The 23,395-nt window shown below is 56.0% G+C and overlaps 1 protein-coding gene and 1 pseudogene across 1 annotated transcript in view; one reads left to right on the top strand and one right to left on the bottom strand.

The window, feature by feature from the left end:
* Positions 1-16,427, top strand: part of ANXA5 (annexin A5) — a 26,497-nt gene extending 10,070 nt beyond the window's left edge. The window contains exons 3-13 of the mRNA XM_070416906.1: positions 1,309-1,393; positions 2,772-2,866; positions 4,085-4,198; positions 6,191-6,281; positions 10,764-10,843; positions 11,209-11,265; positions 12,952-13,045; positions 13,847-13,942; positions 15,354-15,412; positions 15,609-15,731; positions 15,966-16,427. Of these exons, the coding sequence (XP_070273007.1) occupies positions 1,309-1,393; positions 2,772-2,866; positions 4,085-4,198; positions 6,191-6,281; positions 10,764-10,843; positions 11,209-11,265; positions 12,952-13,045; positions 13,847-13,942; positions 15,354-15,412; positions 15,609-15,731; positions 15,966-16,028 (957 nt within the window). The 3' untranslated portion in view covers positions 16,029-16,427. The remainder of the gene's footprint in view (positions 1-1,308; positions 1,394-2,771; positions 2,867-4,084; positions 4,199-6,190; positions 6,282-10,763; positions 10,844-11,208; positions 11,266-12,951; positions 13,046-13,846; positions 13,943-15,353; positions 15,413-15,608; positions 15,732-15,965) is intronic.
* Positions 16,214-23,395, bottom strand: LOC139011550 (F-box only protein 31 pseudogene; annotated as a pseudogene).

The raw sequence follows: 23,395 nt of genomic DNA, 5'->3' as shown, positions 1-23,395 counted from the left end.
CAGCTGACTCAGCAGGTCCCTGCTGCCTCTGGGAGGGATCAGGCCTCACCCTTAAAGGGCTCAGAGGAGCCTCATGAAGGGGGTCAAGGATCCGTGCGCGCTGCTCTTTCAGGGGGCATAGCTCAGGGCCCCGAGGAGAGCCGCCAGCTGGCCGTGGTGCTGTGTCCTGTGGACGCCTGTCCTGTGGCTGCTCTCGGCATCTGTTGTGGTTTGGCTGGTGGCAGGATGCTGCTGGCCAGTGCAGCAGTCGGAGGCTGGGGTGGGGCGTAGGTGACCGGGCTTGCATGCGTTCATAATCCAACACGCGTGACTGCACACCCGCCAGGATCCTCCCCTTCCCTTAGGGTCCCCCAGTTTCAGATGGAACCCTAACAGGAGTCTGGAGGGGCTTTGAAGACATTTGTGGGTGGAAGGAAATGCTGGCAGCCCCCTTTATCAGAGGTAAATGTTTGGCTCAGTATTGGGAGCCTTCTTCTGCTAAAGATCTAATGAAGTTGCGAGCATGAAATGTGTTGATGCTGTAAGTGCTGTGTGTGTGATCAAAGGGTGGGTAGCAGGAAATGTAGAGGGAATCTCCCACAATGCACTGTTGTCATTCAAAGATCGCCTTCTTCTGGCGCACACATTTCCAATACCTCCCAGGCGTTGCCAGGTTACCTTACAGTTACTAATAAGCAAACGGAAATAGGGCTACAGGCAAAGTCAAAGAACGAGAGCATAGCGCACCTGGGTTAGGGCTTCCCGCTAGAACGTGGGCTCCAAGGGCTCCTGGACCAGGGCCCTGAGGCTTCCCGCGAAGGAGGCCTGGGAGGAAGCCAGTCAGGAGGTGGGGGTGGGGGCGGGGGGTCCTCACAGAGGCCACGCCGGAGGGAAGAGGCCTCCCCGCCCCTCCAGCGGGTCTCCCACTAAGTCCCCGAGGTGCTGCAGGGGGCTGTAGCCTGTGCATTGAATGGTCTTGCTGATCCGCCCATTTCAATAGGGTGACAGCTTATCACGGGAGCTGATTTGCACCGGGATGTGATAGAGCCAGGCTCACTGTTGATGTGCGTGCTGTGTGTGTTGTGTGTGTGCTGTGTGTGCGTGTTATGTGCGTGCTGTGTGCGTGTGTTATGTGTGTGCTGTGTGTGCCTGTTATGTGCGTGCTGTGTGCGTGTGTTATGTGTGTGCTGTGTGTGCTGTGTATGCCTGTTATGTGCGTGCTGTGTGTGTGTGTTATGTCTGTGCTGTGTGTGTTGTGTGTGCATGTTATGTGTGTGCTGTGTGTGTGTGGTAGTCACACTGTGAATAACGCCCCTGTTCCCGCCTCAGGCTCTCAGAGGCACCGTGACCGACTTCCCCGGGTTTGACGAGCGGGCGGATGCGGAGACCCTCCGGAAGGCCATGAAGGGCCTGGGTGAGGCCCCCTTCCTTTTGTTCTAAAGAAACGGGATCCTTGTTTTTCCAAACAAAATGTCATCGATTCGCAGGAGGACTGATTTTGGGATATTTTGATCTGGAGAGAGAGGTGCACTGAGATGACGGAATCATCGCCTGACCACCCGGGGTTCAGTGTCCGGACTGAGCAGCCTGGGTCTGCAGCCGCCTGTCAGCTCTTCCTGTGGCGGGTGATGGCCAGGGGAGCAGACCTTCCCGGGGCCCCCTCTGCAGTCTCCGCTGTCCATGCCAGCACCACCCGCCTCACGCCTCCTCCACGCCCGTCTCCTCTGTCCCAGGCTCCTTCCCATCCGTTAGTAGCCTCTGTCCTCAAGGATTTCCACATACACTGCTCCCCGCCCCCAAGCCCTGCACCAGGTGTTCCCCTCCCCCAGACCCCTGCACCAGGTGCTCCCCTTCCCCAGGCCCTGCACCAGGTGTTCCCCTCCCCCAGACCCCTGCACCAGGTGCTCCCCATCCCCAGGCCCTGCACCAGGTGCTCCCCTTCCACAGGCCCTACACCAGGTGCTCCTCTTCCCCCAGGCCCTGCACCAGGTGCTCCCCTCCCCCAGGCCCTGCACCAAGTGCTCCCCATCCCCAGGCCCTCCACCAGGTGCTCCCCATCCCCAGGCCCCGTGTTAGGACCCACCTTTCTCAGACGTGGCTGCCCTTGGGGAGGGTTCCTGGTGGATCAGGGATTGTGGGGGGCTCTGGCCTGGCCAGGCTTCCGTGGTACCCCAGCCCGCTTGTCTGACTCCTCCCCTGGTCTCTGAGCCATGCTGTCCCTGCTGTTCACAAACGCCTGGTGTTCCCCCTGCTTCCCTTTCCTCTCATCCCAACAAAAGCCTGTCCTCCTTCCGCTTGGCCTTTCGTCCTTCAAGACTGACGGCTGCACCTTTTCCCAAACTCCGTCTACCTCCTATCACTTCGAGAACCTCCTTGGGGCCCCACTTAGCGCCTGGGCTGCCCCTGGGCCTTGTCACATTCTGCCTTAGCTCAGGGTTGTGTGTGCTTGTATTTTTTCCCTAAATAGTCTGTCACTTGAAACCGGGTCTCCATCTTTGTCCCTCTCGTTACTTGGAAACCCCACGGCTTCGTGCGTGGGAACAGCCCCTGTTTGCTGCGAGGACACCGGTGCCCTCAGTGTGAAAGCCAGGAGGGCTTCCCGCCTGCTTCCCGGAGCAGCAGTGACGGTGGGATGTGCTGGCAGTGCCACATCGGACATGTGGTCACGTTCAATCTAGCTTAATGCGTTTCCTAACACGGCATGTTGTGTGGGGTGAGGCCCCGAGGGCCCAGGCGGCAGAGGTGAGCGGCCGGTGGGTGTGCAGCCAGGCCTGACCGAGCGCCCCCCGCAGGCACCGACGAGGAGAGCATCCTGACCCTGCTGACGGCCCGCAGCAACGCGCAGCGCCAGGAGATCGTGGCTGCCTTCAAGACCCTGTTTGGCCGGGTAAGACGTGCCCCGTCGACTGCCGGCAGCTGCGAGTTTAAGATGCGTTTGAAATTTTGGCAGAAATCGTGTATTTAACGATTCCAGCTTTCCTCCTCCCCGACCCGCATTTGCTTAATTAGCAGCTGTCGGTGAACAGTGCTCACCCGCTTGTCCCGACACATTGCCCTTCCTGCTTGAGGCTGGACCCCGCCCTCCTGCGCCTCCCAGGGTGTCCCATGGGGTCCCGGCCTCCCCAGGGTGTCCCACGGGGTCCTGGCCTCCCCAGAGTGTCCCACGAAGTCCCGGCCTCCCCAGGGTTTCCCACGGGGTCCCGGCCTCCCCAGGGTGACCCACAGGGTCCCGGCCTCCCCAGGGTGTCCCACGGGGTCCCGGCCTCCCTAGGGTGTCCCAGGGGTCCCCGCCTCCCCAGGGTGACCCACGGGGTCCCGGCCTCCCCAGGGTGACCCACGGGGTCCCCGCCTCCCCAGGGTGACCCAGGTGTCCCGGCCTCTGTTTCCAGCTGTTGGCCTGGGCCGCGATGCATGTCGTCAGGACACAGGCACAGCCTCGACGGGGAGGGTGTTTTGACAATTCAAACGGAAATTAAATTTGTTACGAAATGAATGGGCGCCTCCATAAGAACTTGGGTGTCATTTCATCATTCTGCACATTTTCATTCGCCCTTTCATTTAGAAACAAATGCAAAGCAAAAAAAACCACAAAAGAAGCAGCAGCAGCAGGCACTTTGAATCCAGTTTCCAGCTGTCAGGAGGCTCAATGGAGGGGCTGGGCATGTGCTCTCCTTCTCACCCGCGAGCGCGTTTCCCAGGGTGCAGGCCCCGTCGGGCACAGCGCGTCCTCCGTGACACAGAGGAAGGAGAGGTGTTGGCGGAGGATGGGCCAGTTTTTACCCTTTGTCAACATACACTTATGATTTTTGGGGGGAAGTTTTTTTTTAAAGCTACACGTGTTTCTCAGAACAGTATTTTTAAAACAGATTTTTTTGTGTCCTTTTAAAGTTTTCATTTTTTTAATTCCTGAAGGAAGAGAAACATCTCTTGAACAGCGACCTTGACACGGAGGGAGGCCTTGCTTCCCCTCAAGCCCAGGCCGCGGCTTGGGCTTCGCTCCGAGCCTCTGCTGGGGAGCCCTTCAGAGCGAGGGCCGCCATTCCCAGCGGAGACGCGAAGAAGCGCAGCGTGTGCGCCTGGTAACGCGCCTGTGTTCTCTGCGCAGGACCTGCTGGACGACCTGAAGTCGGAGCTGACGGGGAAGTTCGAGAAGCTGATCGTGGCCCTGATGAAGCCCTCGTGGCTCTACGACGCCTACGAGCTGAAGCACGCCCTCAAGGTACAGGCGGCGCCCACGCGTCTCCCCATGTGGGTCTGTGCTCGTGACCGCCCCTCCTTCATCGTAAAAATACTCAGTTATTCCTGCGAGGGTTTCCTGGAGAACAGAACTGTGGGAGGCAATCAGGAGGAGAGGCGGGAGCAATTACAAGCGTGTCATTTAATCCTTCTTGTATAGTTTACTCAATAATAGTGGCCGTTTACATTATATATATATATATATATATATATATATATATATATATATAGATTTCAGAGAGGAAGGGGGAGGGAGGGAGAGAGAGAAACATCAACAATGAGAGAATCATTGATCGGCTGCCCCCTGCATGCCCCACACTGGGGATTGAGCCCACACCCCAGGCATGTGCCCTGACCATGAATGGAACCACGACCTACTGGTTCAACCACTGAGCCAAGCCAGCCGGGCGCTATTTAAATTTTTTAACATTTTTTACAGCCTTTTAGATCTCCTAAGCCTGTTTCTAATTTTGAGATGTGTCTTAAAAATGTTACAGGTTAGGTGTTTTATCTTATAAAATAGGAAGTTGGCGGGCTGGGGAAAATAGTATGGTTAATCATCAGAGGTTAAACCCTAAAGCTTCGGGGGATTTTCAGATCAGAAAGGTGTTGTCACACCCTTTCCTAGGAGTGTCCGGTGAACTCGTTACCCTTTCCTGGTAGCCGATAACTAACTGCACGTGTCCTCCACGGGGGCTGGAACTATTGTGTGAGTCTGACGACACTGAAACGGTGGTTGGACCTGCGGCCCTGCCCTGGAAACGTCATTCAGTAGCAGCTTTGAGTTTGGAGGAAAAGGAAACAGATTGAATAACAAAGAGATAATGTGGCCCAGGGATTCTTCGTGGGAGTGGAGGGCAGAGGGGTACCAAGATAGGGGCCTTGCTGGGCCTACTCCCTGCATTTTCCACAGCGATCCTTTGGGAGCAAGCACTATCTTAGGGCACCGGAGACAGGGTGTCTTGGTGGCGTGCTGTGAAGTGGTAGCAGCAGCTAAGGTTCTGCCAGAGCGTACATCCAGGTCTTCCAAGGGCTTGGTTTTGGGTAAAGAAACAGAGATATGAAGAGAATAATGCTTACACATACTACCTTTTAAACTTGAGGTAGGTTATAGCATTGCTTGTGTCTTCTAATTTATCAGTGTCGCTGTGACTTTTACCATCAGAAAAAGGAAAACTGATTACAATTATTTTTCTCTTTTTTAAAAAAAAATATATTTTATTGATTTTTTTTTTTTACAGAGAGGAAGGGAGAGGGATAGAGAGTTAGAAACATCGATGAGAGAGAAACATCGATCAGCTGCCTCCTTCACACTCCCTACTGGGGATGTGCCCGCAACCAAGGTACATGCCCTTGACTGGAATCGAACCTGGGACCCTTGAGTCTGCAGGCCGACGCTCTATCCACTGAGCCAAACCAGTTAGGGCTGATTACAATTATTTTTCAAAACTCCAGAAAGCAGGTCCCAATCCTTTTACTGATTCAGTTCCTGCTCACTGAGCCACACTGCCTGTTACCTCTGCTCGGACGTCCCCGTTCGCCCACAGAGAGCTGAGGTGGGGGCAGGGCTGATGTTTTGAGTAGATTGTTTAAGTATCAGTGCTTCTCCCTATAAATCCATGTTAAGAGTTACATTTGCACTATTTCAGCCTTTTTTATTTTTCCATGTTTCATTAAAATGCTTTACTTGTAAACTATTTAGAATTAAGCCGATAAAATTACAGGTTTGCATAATCTGCTGTCTCTGTATGCACACTTACAATGAACCTTGTTTTTCATTAGACAACAAGGGGTAAAATTGTCTTAATTTGCAGTTTCTCATTTCTGTAACTAACGGAACGCACAGGCAAAGGAGGGACTGTCATGTTGGGCACTCTTTGTATAATCCTGCAATTTGGGTAACGTCTGTTCTAGGAAGATCACTTTCCTTTTAGTCTGTTGACACGTTCTTTTTATTGAAAATTAATCTCCACAGGGAGCGGGGACGGATGAGAAAGTCCTGACGGAGATCATTGCTTCCAGGACCCCCGAGGAGCTCACGGCCATAAAGAAAGTCTACGAGGAAGGTACAGGCTTCCACCTGCGTTTCTCATCTCCATGTCCCTCCTCCATTTCTCTAGAACAGCGGTTCTCAACCTTCTGGCCCTTTCAATACAGTTCCTCATGTTGTGACCCAACCATAAAATTGTTTTCGTTGCTACTTCATCACTGTCACGTTGCTACTGTTATGAATCGTCATGTAAATATCTGATATGCAGGATGGTCTTAGGCGACCCCTGTGAAAGGGTCGTTCGACCGCCAGAGGGGTCGCGACCCACAGGTTGAGAACCGCTGCTCTAGAGCGAATGCAGGTCCGTGGTTGCGGGAGGCGGGCCACGCGTGACTGCTGGACGAATGGGTGAGGGAATAAGTGAGAAACCATTCGAGTTGCTTTTCTCCTCCCCGACCCCCTTACCCATAGCTAATGTAGTTATTTATGGGTAACTTTTAGTTTTATAAGGAGTTTTGGATGAAGATGGCATTCCCTTTTAGGTAGGATTCGCCTCTAGGGTAGGGATACACCAGTGGGTCTTTCTGTCATATTCACTTGAAGTTGTAAGCAGGCCCTGCCAGCGTAGCTCAGTGGTTAGAGGGTCAGCCTGTGCACCAGAGGGTGGAGGGTTAGATTCCTCGTCGAGGGCATTTACCTGGGTTGCGGGTTCACTCTCTGCCCCTGGTCGGGGTGCGTGCAGGAGGCAACCAGTCGATGTGTTTCTCTCCCATCAGTGTTTCCCTCTCCCTCCCTCCTTCCCTTCCACTCTCCGTAGAAGCAGTGTTAAAAAAAGATATGTCCTTGGGTGAGGATTAGCAAAAGGGAAAGTTGCAAAGGTTTTTTTCTTCCTTATAAAAGTTCAGTTTTCTGTTAGCAAAGTTGAGAATTATCCAAGGTAAAAAGACATTTCACCCGGCTGAGCGTCTGCGGCCAGGCCTGCCATTCTGCGACGGCTGTGTTTGAGGGCTGCACGCTGGCTCTCCTTTCTGGCGTGCCTTACTTTCCCTGTGAAAAAAAGTCCGTCGGTCTGAAGCATATTCTGTGAGTGGAACCAGGAAAATGAAAATAAGAGTAAAGGTAGTAGACAGTTTCCCCGTCAGATGTCCAGTACCAGACTCGCCCTGCCTGACGGCGGGACCAGCCGTCCAGATGGCGGCCAGCCCACAGGCCGCCACGCCCGCTGCTCTTAGCCAGGAGCCTTCGTTTGTTAATCTTAGGATCGTCCGCTGGGACCCAGCAAGTCAGAACAGTGTGGGGTTTACCCAGCTAAACAGCTACCTTCCCAAGTGCTGGTCTCTCTGTCGTAGGCCCCTCTCACTGACACCAGAGAGGGTTCCCGGACAGGACAGCCCCCTGCGCCAGGGGGAGAGGCTGTCCCCAACCTCCATCCTCGTCTTCTCCTATAAATGAACTAGAGGCCCGATGCACGAAATTCATGCGAGGGGCTCGGCCCTCGCGGCCGGGTCATTCCGCTGTTTGGCTTGTCCGGTCTAATGAGCATATGACGCTTTTATTATTATAGATTTATCCGAGGGACCTTGACTGCCTTGTGAAAAGCCAATTTATTAAAGCAATTAGAGCTGCATCTCGATTGAAAGAAGCAAAAGCAAAGCCGGCAAACCTAGGCATCTGGCTCATGAAGTGCAGACCGGCTCTCAGCTCATCTGAAGAGCGAGTTGGGTGGGGTCTGAGGCGTTATATACCCTCCTGTCCATAGGCTTCAACATTCCTCTGCGGACTGTGTTGGTGCAGAGTGATTCTCAAGGCCCCTTTCTTTTACTCTGTTGTGGCCTTCCCAGAACTCATGAGAAGCACCTGCAACTTTATCTTGCCCAGCCTGAGGCTGCGGGCCTCTCTGCTGAGGGAGTAAGACTGCCTCTTCCCCTCCCCTCTGCATTCTCTCATTCAGAAGGTTTTTCACCATTTGCTCTCATGTTTGTGGCTGGGAAGACAATGGCTTGCTAGTTACCAGCTGGCTGCACCGTCTGGCCTTGTTTTAACTCCCCTGCCTCAGTTTCCCTAGTCCTCCTGCCCTGGGGCCCTGTAACACTCCTTGCCTGCTTCTGCTGTGATGGCTGGACAGCCCCAACCGTCAGGCCGACGTGGGACGTGCATCTCAGATGCCTGTGGTCACCTGAGAGCCGTGTTCCATGTCACAGTCCGGTATCGCTTTCTGACACGGAAGAGTGAGCCAGTGCGCCCGGTGGCTGCCGGGTGCCTCGAGGGCACAGTGCCTGCGTGTGGTCCCTGCAGGGGCTCTGGGTCTGGCAGCGTGAGGGCTGTCACGAATGACAGGGAAGATGCACCAGGCCTGGTTTGTGCCCTCAGGGCATTTGCTGCCTACTGAGGGGTGAGGGACTTAGAGAAACGCAGTAATTACAGGACAGTAAACCTCAAACAGAAGCCAAATACCCACAGTCCATATGCAGGAATTCACTCAGAGAAGAGAGGCTTTGGGTGTTGGGAGGGTCTTCGTGGTGTAGTCAGGCGCTGAGCAGGGTTTTGAGACAGGGGTGGGGGTTGGGGGATGGGGGGCTTGGGTCAGGGGAGAAGGAAGGCAGTTTGGTTGCCCACCCACGGCCTGCAGTGCCACGGAGACCGGGCTGTGGAAAGTGTATGGAGGGGACAGAACCCGACCGCGTGGAGGAAACGCGTGTGTCCGGGTGGAGAGAACCTGAGCAGGCGAGTTAGGCCGTTACAGGGGATCCGCGTGGCGGGTCAGCAGGTCGGCCTTGGTGAAAGGCACAGCGCTTCCCGGGGGGCGAGGGGTGTTGAAGGACCAGGAGGCAGGCTCTGCATCAGTGGAGGATCAGGTGGCCGCGTGAGGGCGGGAGGTAAGCCAGGCAGGTCTGACGTCCAGGTGGGTGGCAGGTGGGGGGAATGAACCCTACAGGGAGACACGTGTGAAAGGTGTTGAGTGGAGGGAGCGAGGAAGGATTCTTCAGGGTTTGTATTTGGGTAGCTGATTGAAATAAACATACCACGCTCTTGGACTTTCCTAAATAGAAGCTTCAGGCTTGTAAGTGTTGGCTGCTCTCGGATAACGATGGAATATCTAAATGCCTTGGGCCGGGCCGCCTTCGTCCAGCGGCGCTGCGGGCTCCTGTGGTCCGGGCTCCCTGCCCTCGGCCGCGGTGGGAGAGCCGAAATGTGTGGCGGGCAGCGGCCTGGCTTAAGCTGCCACTGCGCGCCCTCAGCGTGAACTGTATTTGCTGCGGAGGAAAAGTACGCTTTTAGCGGAAGGATGGCCATTCCCCAGGAAAGAAAACGGAGACTGTCAGAGCCGCAGCTTCCGTCTGGTGTGCCACACGAATGTTTAAAGCATGCAGCCCCTGACTGTTGAGTCAGGGACCCCGACCTTTCCCCTTCGACCAGTGGTTCTCAACCTTCCTAATGCCTCGACCCTTTAATACAGCTCCTCGTGTTGTGGTGACCCCCAATTTCATTGTTACAAATTGAACATAATTAAAGCACAGTGATTAATCACAAAAACAATATGTAATCATATATGTGTTTTCCGGTGGTCTTAGGCGACCCGTGTGAAAGGGTCGTTCGGCCCCCAAAGGGGTCGCGACCCACAGGTTGAGAACCGCTGCCTTAGATTGTCAAATGAAAAAATGACAGCAGCCAACACAACAGTCGCCGTCCGGTGTGAACCAATCAAAATGATGCCTCATTCTGTGTGCGCGTCATTGGCAAAAAGTACCCTATGTGCTGGCGTGCCGCAGGAGCTCGGTGGTCCGTTTATGCCGCGGGATGGGAGAGGTTGCAGATCGCTGGTCCGGAGGGCGGGAGACCTAGGGGCCGTGCTGCACACCGTCTGGAAGGAGGAGGCAGTGAGTGTGGGCGCGCCTGCGCTGGGGGCCCTGTGCCCGCAGGCTCGCAGCGACGTTGGCCCCGGAGCGCTTGTGAGCGGCCGAGTCACGGTTTGGGCGAGGACCCAGTGCTTCTGGGGAACGGATTTTGCCTTTCGGTCCAGCCCCTCCCTCGGAGCCTTCGCCGTCACAGTCTAGGGCACTCAGAACAGAGCAGAGAACAGTTATGCTAATCAGATACTTCTTTTTTAAAGTTAAGATCGATTTTTAAAAGATGTTTTCATTGATTTCAGAGAGAGGAAGGGAGAGGGAAAGAGAGAGAGAAACACCAGTGATGAGGGAATCACTGATGGGCTGCCTCCTGCACGCCAATCCCAGTCGACGTCTCAGGCTTTTAGATGCCGTCTGCGTGCCAACAGCGATGAAATATTGAAATGCCTTGGAGGCACCTCTTCCCCGCAGTTGCGGCTGCAAGTTAGTAACAAGGGCTGCGGGCTCCCGTGGTCCTGGGGATGGAGCCGCCGCCCGGGCGTGTGCCCTGATGGGGAGTCGAACCTTGACCCCCCCCCCCCCCCGCTCATGGGTCCCGCCAGCTGGGCTGAGCAGCCCTTCTCCCCCTGTGTCTCCTCTGATGGCGAAGGGGGCGGGGTCTCTTCTAGCTGCCGGGAGCTGTGACTAAGTCTGACATTGTTCTGTTGCAGAATACGGCTCGAGCCTGGAAGACGACGTGGTGGGGGACACCTCGGGGTTCTACCAGAGGATGCTGGTGGTCCTGCTGCAGGTACCGGGTGGGCGCGGTGCAGCGTGATAGGAAATCCAAGCCAGACTGGCCTGACCCGTGAGGCGAGGCCACTCACGATTCTGTCAGTCATTTCTGCTCGGTGCTGGCTGTGTGGTGTCCGTCTTCTCCGGTCTGAGCGGAACGCCTCGTAGCTGACTGGCAGTTCTCTGGGGTGTCACTGTCCTCTTTCACTCATAGAATTTAAAACCAAGAGGATCGGGCGGGGCTTGGACCGCGCTGCGGGATAAGGGGAAACACTGATAGGATCTTAATAAAAAGTAGGTTATTCCCGAGAATAAAAAGCTTTCTGCGCACAGCCAGCAGGTGGCGCCGCTGTAACCCGGGGTGTCTGTTCCCTCTCGCAGGCGAATAGAGACCCCGACTCCGGGATCGACGAGGCGCAGGTTGAACAGGACGCCCAGGTGAGTGGCTCCGTGTGTGGCTGCCGCGTATGACATCCGAGTGAAGAGAGTCCGTGCTCATGGCGTTCTCCTGGCGTCTGTCTGGTCTCTCACAGCACAAGGCCCGTGTACATTTCCTTCACTTTTTTTTTTATTAATATATACTTTTTTTATTGATTTCAGAGAGAAAGGGAGAGGGAGAGAGAGATAGAAACATCAATGATGAGAGGCAATCACTGACTGACTGCCTCCTGGCTGCCCTCTACTGGGGATTTAGCCCACAACCCAGGCATGTGCCCTTGACTGGAATCGAACCTGGGACCCTTCAGTCCGCAGGCCGATGCTCTATCCACTGAGCCAAAGCAGTAGGGCTATTTCCTTCACTTTGATGTGGCCCACAAACCCTTTTACCCCAAAGCCGAAGTGAGGTGAAATAAATGACACATGAAGAGTAAGGAGCACGAGGTGCAGTTCTTCCGGGATCACGGAACACCCACAAATCGGAGAATCTGACAGAAAAACAACCCAGGTGTTCTTGATCCCACGGCCAAGGGGGCAGTAGGTCTGGGCAGAGAGGATAAGAGGAATGTATTTCAGTGATGAGTGGTGTTTAGTATACAGCAGGTGGCAAATAATTGTAGGATTGGGGGGTTGCCCCCCTCTGCCGGCTGCATCATTGTCACCGGTTTCAGTGCCGTCCCTCTGCAGAGCGCTCCCTCTCGGTGCATCTCAGCCTCGTCGCCCGGGGACCCCCCACTGCAGGTTCCTCTCAGGGCCCGGGGGCCGGGCACCGGCATTGCTTACAGGCTCCTGGTGCCCCTGGGGTCCTGGGCCACACCGAGGCCGTGCAGGTGTCCCCTCCCTGCCTGCAGGGGTGTGACCGCCCAGAACCGAAGGGGAACATCAGAACGTGCCCGAGGAAGTGTCCCCTCACCGGAGTCCAGGCCTCCGCCTGCTCAGTGGCCAGGCAGCACCGATGGCGATGCCCTCCGTTGGTTTCGCAGCGCGTAGTTACTCAGCTCCGCCTGTTGGAAACAGGGTCCTGCCAGCTCGATAGGAGGGAACACGCCCTCCTGTGCCTTGAGGGGAGGGCAGCCGACTGTTGTCACTTGGGGGGTGAGGGGTGGGTGAAGATTTCTCCGTGGAGAGGAAGCAGACAGCTCAGGGCCCTTCACAAGCCTGTGGCGCTTTTCCCTCCTGGTCCCTGGCCGAGAGCGCCCTGCCGTCTCAGGACTTGGTGAGCCAGTGAGTGGCTGGCACTGAGGGCGCTGGGATGGCCCGCTCTGGCTCACGGTCAGGTGTGAAGAGAAAACAGGAAGCTACTTTCTACCAGGTGAACCCAGAGCAGGAAAACAGAAAAGGCAGAGGACGCAGCCCCTGGTCCGGCCACTCCCTCCCAGCCTGTGAGTGGCCGCTCGGAACTCGGCCCACCCCCCGGGGCCCCGGAAAGGCCGGTCGGTCGCGGCCACACTGGGGACACTCACCTGGGGCCAGGGCTGCGTTTAGCTCTGACCCACCCGTCTTCCGTGGCAGTTCATCCTCGGGGCCCCAAGTAGCCCCAGACTCAGGTCGGAGGTCAGGATAGGAAACGTGAGGGTGGGAAAGCGTCCGACGATGCACCGGGCGGGTTCCGGTTCGGGGAGCGGAACCAGGTGTGATGCCAGCGAGAGGCAGGAGCGGGGACTGACCGGGCGGAACTCTTCGCAGACGCTGTTCCAGGCGGGAGAGCTGAAGTGGGGCACCGACGAGGAGAAGTTCATCACCATCTTCGGGACGAGGAGCGTGTCCCACCTGCGGAGGGGTGAGTGCGGGAGACGCGGTGCAGGGAGGCCCTCGGCTGCCGGCGAGCGCACCTGCGGGCGGGTCCACGTCTCATTGCTTCTTGGGGACCCCGGGGACTGACGTCATTCTCTCTGCGGCTGTTGTAGCTTTTTAAAAGCGAGAGTTCCTCGTCCACCTCTCGCTCTACGAGGGAGAGGCAGGCTCTGGGTTGTCGCGCTCGGTCACTGACCCCTGAGCTGTGGGCCCTGCAGGCATTCCCTCCGGGCAGTGGTCACCGCCCTCCTTCTCTGGATGGGTTGGCGCTCGGTTGCTTCTCCGGGTTTTAATAAGTTGTCCACAGTTTATTCGATTGGATAGCCCTCGTTACCCACGGCGCCAGGCGGGAATGAGGTCAGGGGCCGGTGGCGGGAAACCGTGCCGCCGTGGCCTCCGTTCTCTGCTCCGCTGTCCTCAGCGCTTGGCTTGCTCCCTCGCGCTCCGCCTCATGTCACAGGGTGGCTGCTGCAGCCCCAAACGTAGCGACCGTTTTCACAGCGGGAAGAAATTTAAGATGCAAACGGGCTTCTGTGACTTTTATAAGGAAAGGAAGGCGTCTCCGAATCTTCCGGATTTCCCCGTCGGTCCCATAGCTCAGGGCCGGGGGATCAGGGAACAAGACAGTTGTCAGCAGGTGTTTGGGGCACTCCGAGGCTCGGACACCATCGGGCGCCGTCAGGAAGGAGAGGGGGCTTTGCGTCCGGAAGGGCAGTGCCCGGTGAGAGGAGGGCCTTCTCTGCGGAGAGTGAGCCCCGGGTGTTGAGCTCATTTCTCTCTTCTCCAGTGTTTGACAAGTACATGACCATATCGGGGTTCCAGATCGAGGAGACCATTGACCGGGAGACTTCCGGGAACTTGGAGCAGCTGCTCCTGGCTGTCGGTAGGTAACTGTCCGGTGTACGTGACACGCGTGGTGTCGAGAGCCCCCGGAGCTCGTTCCGCTCAGGCTGTGTCTGAACATCAACACCGATTTCTTAGGAAAAGAAGAGCTTGTAGGACGCAAACGCCTACGTTTCCAACGGGATGCCTGCCCTGATGTTGGAAATACTTGATGATCTCGTTAGCTCCTGTGGGATCATAAAGGGAATTGTCTAAAAACCATTTTGAAAGCCCTGCTGTTCCCCGATCACCCCGGAGAGTGGGCACCATCTGGAGGCTGGTCCGCGTTATGGCTGCTGCCTGCGGGACCCCATGCTCTCCCAGCACCGTCCTCCCAGCTTCGCGGCGGCTGAGACGCGGCACCCGATGTAGGAAAAGTTTCTTAGATGAACCGGGAGCTGTGACCGTGGTTGTTTTCAGAGGAACGACTGGGAATTGCGTTTAGCTGCACATTCAGGATAATCTGGAAAAAGGGGGGGACCGAGTGGGTGCAGTTCCTTGCAGTATCTCATGCTTCCCAAATCCCGTGGGTTCGAGCGGTGCGTCCGCTGCACGTGAGCATTGTGACGTGTTTAGTTGCTCGTGGCTGGGCTTTTTCTAAGCATTGGAAAAGTTTACCCCGCCCCGTGGAGGGTGATTTTTGTATCGTGAGGGATTTTCATCTAAGCGTTCTGCAGCTCAGCAGCCTGGGGGCCGAGCGGCCGCCCCAGGAGATGGGGGGCAGGTGCCCTTTTCTGCCGCATGTTTACCTGGTTCCTCCAGAATCGGGCCCTGCCCCCGGGCACCCAGGTGTGCCGGGTGCAGATTGAACACCTTGGTTACCATGGCGGGGGACAGTCCGGGGTTTGCAAAGACCAGGGAGAAGAGAAATCTGTGTTACTGGCTTGCACAGGCTGGAAGGAGACCTCCAGGATGTTTGTAGACTTTCTCGGGGCTCATGAAGGTTGTGCCATAACAACCGATGCTACTGAAATTGCCAGAAGGGAGGGTGCTGGGAACAGTGGCCTCAGACCCACCCCCCAGCGCTGTGGCCCCTGCTGGGGAAGCAGGGCCTGAGGGAGTCCCCGTCTGGGGAAATACTTGCAGCTCAGCTCCCAGGGGGTCACTCTCTGTCTGGGGGAATAAACAGCTGTGGGCGCGAGGCGGCCTGGGACTTCTAATTAGTCCCTTTTAAAAAAATAAATACATTTTTATTGATTTCAGAGAGAAAGGGAGAGGGAGAGAGGGGTAGAAACATCAATGATGAGAGAGCATCATTGATCGGCTGCCTCCCGCACGCCCCACACTGAGAATCGAACCCGGGACCCTTCAGTCCGCAGGCCAACGCTCTGCCCACTGAGCCAAACCAGGCAGGGCCACTTGGTCCCTTTCTTACCAGATTAGCCTCTGACCTGATGTTCTCGCTTTCCTAGTGAAGTGCATCCGGAGCATCCCCGCCTACCTGGCCGAAACGCTCTACTACGCGATGAAGGCAAGTGCCCCCTCACTCGCTTCTCCCTGGTCCTTTCTCCCCCTGCGACCGAGATTGCGGTTTAGGCAATGGCCTTGGGGGCTTTTCCTTCTCCATAAAGCTCGTAGCTGCATGTCACTACGTGGCTTTCCTCTGCGGGCGCGCCCGGCTCGGGAGCGCGGGTCTGTAAACGCGGGCCTTGCTGTCCTTTCTCCAGGGCGCCGGCACCGACGACCACACCCTCATCAGGGTCATCGTGTCCCGGAGCGAGGTCGACCTGTTCAACATCAGGAAGGAGTTCCGGAAGAACTTCGCCACCTCGCTCTACTCCATGATTAAGGTGAGGGGCCTTGCTCAATGCTCCGTGTAGAAATCCACAGCCGGCCATGCGCACCCGTGGCGGGGAGAGCCGGGGAGCGAGAGGCTGTGTCGGCAGGAAACCCCGTGGCATCCCCGGTGTGACAGTCGGGTCGCCGCTTCGGGGAAAAGTCACAGTGCGATTCCCTGCCGGCTGGTTCTCTCTGTTCCCTGCGGCCGCTGTGGGGGTCGCTCACGGAGAGCCTTTGGGTTTCAGAGCGACACGTCCGGGGACTACAAGAAAACCCTCCTGCTGCTCTGCGGGGGCGAAGATGACTGAGGTGCCGCCGGGGACCCCGCCGTGCCCGCCCCGTGCCCGCCACCGCCCTCAGCACCGCTCGCCGCTCCGCAGCCCGAGCACCACTCGCTGCCTTACCCCTGCCCGACGCCCTTGTCCCCACGCCCATGTCCCCACGCGTGTCGCAGACACAGGGCTTCTCGCTCATCCTTCCTCTCTGACTCCCCTCAAGCCACTTCCTCACTCAGACCAAAGCTGCCTCCCGCGTGTCCCTGGAAGAGGTGGCCCGTGGGTGTCACAGCGCTCACCGTGCGGCCGGACTGGACGCCCAGCTGCAAGTTGGGAACCTGGAAGGCTCGTCGGCCGCTGGGCCACCGAGCGACACCTGGACATCGTGTGGGTGCCTTCAGAGGGTTAGCGCAATAAACATGTCCTCCCCCACCTGTGGGTGTGTGTGTGGGAAATGTAATGTGTTTGACAGTGGGGTGTGTGCAGCGGGCCTGGGGGTGAGACATCCACATGCAGCCGGCGGGCTGCACGTCCCCTGCAGCGGGAGCGGAGCTGGCGGCCAGGTCCACGGGCAGCGCGTCCCTGTGGCACCATTTCTGCGAGGCTTACGATGCTTCGTAGAAACGCTAAAACTTCACCTAAACATTCAGAGAGCTAGTTTTCTTCTGTCATTCACTCATGTTTGCTATTTTCTTTTTTTTCTAGTCTATTTATTTACTTAAACAATTTCAATCACACCTGACATTCAATATTAGTTTCAAGTGTACAGCATAGTGGTTAGACTTTTGTTTATTTTTAAAAAATATACTTTTATTGATTTCAGAGAGGAAGGGAGAGAGAGAAAACATCAATGATGAGAGAGAATCATGGATTGGCTGCCTCCTGCACGCCCCCTACTGGGGATTGAGCCTGCAACCCAGACATGTGCCCTTGACTGGGATTGAACCCGAGATCAGTCCGCAGGCCAGTGCTCTATCCACTGAGCAAAACCAGCCAGGGCAGGCAGCAGCGTTTAAAGGATGAAGTGTACCTCTTCGAGGGGAAGGCTGGGAAATGGGCTGTGCCCTCTGAGCTGAGCTTCTTTGTGTGCATTTCGCTGAACCTGTGACCTCCCATTGGCCGCTAGAGCCAGGCTGTCACAATGTGTCCTCTGCTGGCGGCCACCAAAGCCAGGGCCCAGACGTGTGCACAGGCTCCTCTCAGTCACAGAGACACAGGCACCGTGGGCGGGGAGGCGGGGCAGCGAGGCGATGGCACCCCCAGCCCCCCTGGTCCCTGCAAAGGCCTGCAGGCAGCCCCTCCATATTTAGTTTAATTAGCAGCCTGGCCCCCAGGCTGCAGCTATCAAGATAAGCCGGTAGCCCTTTCCCAGGAAGACTGGGGTGCATCTCCATGTGTGCGGCCTCTGCTGTGCCCTGGGGGACGGGGTGGGGAAGAACTGTCCTTGCCTGAAACGGTCCAGTCCCGTGGGGCCAGGAGCACAGCCTGGTGGCACCTGAGCTGGTGAAGGAGGGGTTCCCTGGGCAGCAGGTGCAGAAATTCTGCCGCACAGGTGCACGAGCTGCCGGAGTGCAGGCCTGATCGCCTGCAGGAGGCGGAGGCAGAGGGCGGAGGGGCGCCCCCTCCGTCCCCAGATGGCGCCCCCGGGGTCCCATGTAAGCGTCCCAAGTAAGCCAGGAGGCCGCTCTCCTGGAGAGACACCACGAGGACTGGCTCCGTCCCTGTCTGTGCAGTGTCCCCACGGTGGCTCTTGCCAGGAACTGCTGGTTTGGTGTGTCCCATGGGCCCCGGGAACCAAGCTGCACTGGCCTCCACAGCCAGGGGACCGGGAGGGCCCTGGGCAGCAGCCACCCAACGGGGCACCAGGTGAGTGGCAGGCTCCCTCCCGGAGAGGGGCGCTCAGGTGTGGTGGGGAGAGCATAGCGTGGAGACCGCGTGGTGGGGAGACCATGTGGCGGGAGAGCGTGTCCGTGCTGCCTCCTCCAAGTCCTCCTCGAGGGGGCAGCCCCCCAGGTGTGTTTGGCTGCTGCTCTGAAGATTCGGGACACCGGGTGCCCCTCCACTGTGGGGTGGTGTCGGCCAGGAACGCTCTCCATCTTCCAGTTCCCTGGGACCCGTGAACATGAGCCCGCGCCCCCAGAGCAGGCAAAGAACAGGTGTCTCCGGGTCCCCAAAGTCAGGGCGGCAGAGGGTGCACAGCTAGCTCCTTTCTGGAGGCCCAGCGGCTCAGTGTGGCCTCCACCTTGCAGGAGGTTTCAGGAGGCCGGGACTGTGTTCACGAGAAGCTGCCCTCGCGCTGGCTCGTTAGGATAAGCAGGCAAGTCCAGCTGGTGTAGCTCAGTGGTGGGGCCTCGACCTATGAACCAGGCGACCATGGTTTGATTCCCAGTCAGGACACATGCCCAGGTTGTGGGCTTCATCCCCAGTGTGTGTGTGTGTGTGTGTGTGTGTGTGTGTGGCGGGGGGTGCAGGAAACAGCCAATCAATGTGTTCTCTCATCTATGCTTATATCTCTCGCTCCCTCTCCCCGCCTCTCTGAAATCAATTAAGCAAAAAAAGATAAACATACAAGCCCTAGCTGGTTCGGTTCAGTGGATAGAGTATCGGCCTGCAGACTGAAGGGTCGTGGGTTCGATTCCTGGTCAAGGGCGTGTGCCCGGCTCCATCCCTGGCCCCAGTTGGGGTGCGTGTGGGAGGCAACCAATCGATGTCTCGCGCATTGATGTTTCGCTCTTTCTCTCCCTCTCACCCCCTCTCCTTTCCTTCCTCCCCTCCACTCTCTTAAAAAATATCCTTGGGGGAGGATTAAAACAAACAAACAAAAAGATGAGCGTGGAAGCCTCTCTCCCAGCAGTGGGGGCGCTTTTCAGGGGCTGCCTCTGTGCTGGGCCCCCCGGTCGGGGAGTCTGTGCCGGCCCTTTAGGCTGTTTCTCAGTTCGCCAGAGCCTTGGGGGCCTCGTGGACGCCAGCCCTGCTGGTTTTGAAAGCTAGATATTATGGGGCTTGTATCTCAGGTGTCGGTTTTACAAGTTGGGGTGCCAGGTGTGGGGTTCAGGCCCTTCACTCCTCAGGGAGACGCTGAGGCACCACTGCGCTGGGGGAGTTGATGGTGAGGTGTCTTTCCCGCCGAGTCAGTGTGGGGAGTGTCTCGCTGGCCTGGGGTGCAGTTTATTTCAGAAGAAAGTGTCCTGCACTCGCTGTGTGTCCGTGCGGCCGGGGAAGGAGGTGAGTTCAAGGTCCTTGTGCGTCTCCGTCTGGAACCGGACTCTGCGTTTCTCCTTTTCCTACTGATAAGGTGAATGACATCAGTTGATTTTCTTTAAATTTTTTTTTTAAAAAAAAAAATACATTTTTATTGATTTTAGAGAGAGAGAGCCGAAGGGAGAGGGAGAGAAACATCAATGAGAGAATCATTGATCGGCTGCCTCTTGCACGCCCCCTCCTAGGGACCAAGCCCACAACCCGGGCATGTGCCCAGAACGGGAATCAAACCGTGACCTCCGGGTGCATGGGTGGACGCTCAACCACTGAGCCACGCCGGCCAGGCTACGTCCGTTGATTTTCAAATGCAGCACAATGTTGAATTCCCAGGATAGTTGCACTTTGTCATGATGTGGTATCATTTCTGTGTGTCGCTGGATATGACTTCTGATATATTTTTGAAAACTATTGTTTCTATGTTCGTGAGGGATATTGGTCTGTCGTTGTTATTTTTTTTCCTGAAATATTTTGCTCAGTTCTGGCATCAGAGTAACGCTGGCTGCATAAAATGAATTGACCCCATAACAGTATTTCTTCTTCTATCTTGTGCATGAGTCTCTATCAACTTGGCATGAGAATTTCCTTGTTTGGTTGATTTGCTCATGAAATCAGTCATGAGCTTTTGTTTTAGTGTGTGTGTGGGGGCTCCTTAAACTATAAATTAACACACACACACACACACTGGGTGCTCCCCAAAACCACACTTCTTTTTCATTTTTCCCCCCAAAACCACAATTTAACAGTTTATAGCTCAATTGATGTTTCTTTATTTTCAGATTTAACCCATGGGAATTAATAATTATTCAAAGTGTATATACATCTTTGGGACATTACATACACACTTTAAAACATATAGATATCAGGTATACATTAATTGATCACGGACTTCTGGGCTTAAAATAACACAAATTGTTATCTCGGCGTTCTGGAGGTCAGAGTCCAAAGCCCGCTTCGGGGCTGGAGTGAAGATGGGGGCAGGGCGGCTCCTCTGGAGGCACAGGGAGAAGCCGAGTCCTGTCTGTCCCCAGTGGGTGAAGGCTCTGCACCCGCAGCTCCTGGCCCCTCCTCCCCACCCAGCTGGCCCGAGGGTCACACCAGTTCCCCTTCCGGCCTCCCCTCTCTTCTGCCGGGCCCGCTCCCTCTTAAGGACCCTGCTGATGGCCACCTGCATAAGCCAGGTACCCTCTGCATGTGAGGGTCACATGTGCAAACTCCCTTTTGCCATGTGGACATCTTTTGTGGCGGGGGGGTGGGGGGGGTGGGGGGTGGGCTGAGGCATTTTTCTGCCTACGCCAGGTGGTGTCGAGAAAAGGCCTTTGTGGTACACGCAGCATTTTCTCCTTGTTGGGGTGGGAGTGATGCCCTCCATCCGAGGTGTCAGGGGAACTCCCAAACCGTGTGCCTCTAGCTAGTTAATTTGGCGGGAATGGGGAAAAACCATCCCATCGCTTGATTTTGTGCTTGTACCTAATGGTAATGATACTGGCCTCCCGTCAAGGGACGGCAGTGCCTCTCGTGCCCAGGAGGTGGTGCTGTTGGCATAAACTTACATCCATGACATTCAAATGTGCTGCCCCTGTGTTTACATGGAAACTTGAAACATTTTCAGCACCACTGGGGACTAGATTCCTACACCATCTTCCTCAGGGCACTGCGCCCCCCCCTCCCCCCCACCGCCCCCGACAGAAAGAAAATCTCTGCTTTAATCCCCGGCTTGGTCACTCACCTGTGACCCTGGTTAGGATAGTCAGTCGTGGTCTGAAAGCCCTGGCTTGTTTCCCCGGGATGTTTTATTTATTTTTATTTTTATTTTTTGTTGTTGTTAATTTCTTATTATCATTAACTAAGATGTCTTTATTTTCTTTTGGGTGTGATGAATCACTATGCTTTAATCATGTTCAATTTGTAACAATGAAATTGGGGGTCACCACAACATGGGGAACTGTATTGAAGGGTCACGGCATTAAGAAGGTTGAGAACCACTGGCCTAAGGTCTATTTCTACCTCCCAGGGGGTCTTGGGCTGAATGTTTGAGAGCATCTCCAGGAAGGCCTGCGGGGATGGCGCCTCCACATTCTGGAAGGTGTTCTGGACTCTGCTGTACAGGATGAAGTAGTTCGTATCCAGACAGATGACCCCGATGTGGTTCTCATCGAACAGGATGAAGACTCCAGGGAAGCGCCCGGGGTCGGTGAAGCCAGGTGAGGTAGCAGTAACAGCATCCACGCCATAGAAACACATCCTGCAGGTTTCGGGGTAGTTCTGGTCCATTGAGCGCACGCCCGCAGGCAGGACAAACGGGACAGGCTGCTCCTCCGAAGCTGCAGCCCCGGACTCCCCGACGCTGGGCTGGGCAGGGCTCTGCCAGCCATGGCCCTCGCTTTCCTCAGTCCCGTCTTCTTGCTGCTGCTGCTGCTGCTGCTCCCAGATCACCTGCTGGTCAATCTCCTGGACCACGCGGGAGAGCTCGAAGAAGCTGCGGAAGAACGCGCCATCTGGCAGCTGGATGCGGCTCCTGAGGTGGATCTGTAACGGTCCGGATGAAATCTCCCGTGATGTTCGTGACCCTGGCATGCTTCCCATGGAAGCTGAGCATGGCAATCGTTAGGCTGTGGGCATTGTATTTGCCTTGGAAGAGACCTGGCCTGATGAGGTCGTCCGGGTGGCTCGGCGGGAGGTAGAGGCGGCGGTAGGTCAGGCAGTCACATGGCTGTCTGACCTCCTGCACCAGCACCCGCCCCCATGTGTCCCAGGGCCGCGTTGGTGAATCCTTCCGGTGGTCTGTCTTGATGCTGAACCTGTCCTTCTGAATCTGCACGTGGAGGTGGTGGGGCCTGCTGTGGTGGCCTTCCATGCACTCCACCGCGGCTGATTTCCTCTCCGTCAGGCGAATTCTGAAAGATGGCTCGAATTGCATTGGGCCATCCCCATGGGGGTTAAGGGAAGGCCTGCACGTCCAACCAGTGATGCATAAGTGCCGGAAGCCAGTCCATCCTTGCTGCTTGACAGTCGCTGCAGGGAAGAAACATCTGCACAGCGTATGGTTCAAGGGACCTGGCGTATATGGCATACTGTTCTTAATATGTTTGCTCCCCTTCTTGGCGCTATGTGTCTTAACCAAGATCACCTCTCTGAGAAAGGTTGTTTCCCCAGGTAGGAATTTTTCCCTGAAGTTAGGGAGGGAATAAAACCCCTTAATTAAGTGCCAGGCGGGTAGTTAATCACTTTAACTAAGAACTATCACGCTTAAGCTACATAATCTTTACTCCCTGGAATGGAGATAAGAAACGCCCTAACCTTTGGAATAGAAATTGACAGGATTAAAATCAACTGGTCTAAATACAGATGTAACAGGACAACAGGACACAGAACCTAGAGACAGAACCTAGCGAGAGAACCTGGCTGAAGTACCTAGAGACAGAACCTAGAGACAGAACCTAGCGAGAGAACATGGCAAAAGATCCTGGACAGAACCTGGCTACAGAACTTGGCTGGAGAACCTGGCTGAAGAACCTAGTGATAGAACCTGGCTAGAACCTGGAGGGAGAACCTCGCTATGCTGATCAACTGAATGCTGTCTCCCGTGTCATTCCTTCTTCGCCGACTCCGTCCACACCTTTGGGGTCCCCTGGACCTGTTGAGGTTGGACCCCAACACATAAGCCATCCACCAGGACATTCAGCAGTCTTCTATAGCCATGATCTAGCTGCCACAAACCCAAAATTTGTCAGTATGGGTGGAACAGCTTCGTATAGACTTCTCGATAAGACGTACCGATCATCTCCAGATTCTGCAAGTTTTCACAAACGCCAAACTCCTCCTGGCAGCGCCGTCTCCAGATGCTGTCGATGTGCAGGATGTGGTGGAATCTGGTGCAGGCCAGGGCCAGGCTGGGCAGATCGGTGCCGGGGAGCGAGGCGAAGATCTGCACCAGCAGCTCCACCGGCAGGTCCTGCAGTGAGCAGCGCGGGGACCAGCGGGGCAGGCATGGGACTCGCGATTCCTCCACTCCCTGCACAGCACCGCGCTGCCACATCTGCCTCCACGTGCTTTTCTGCTGGGGCCAGCTTGCTGTGGGCCGCTGCCTTCTCAGCTGGGCCCTGGCGCTGCTGACGACACCGCTTGGCATTGGCTGCCAT

The sequence above is a fragment of the Myotis yumanensis genome, unplaced genomic scaffold (assembly GCF_028538775.1).
Source record: "Myotis yumanensis isolate MYYU_CA2020_CCGP unplaced genomic scaffold, mMyoYum1.0.hap1 SCAF_5, whole genome shotgun sequence".
Taxonomy (NCBI): Eukaryota; Metazoa; Chordata; class Mammalia; order Chiroptera; family Vespertilionidae; genus Myotis; species Myotis yumanensis.
This window is presented reverse-complemented; position numbering and strand designations above follow the sequence as displayed.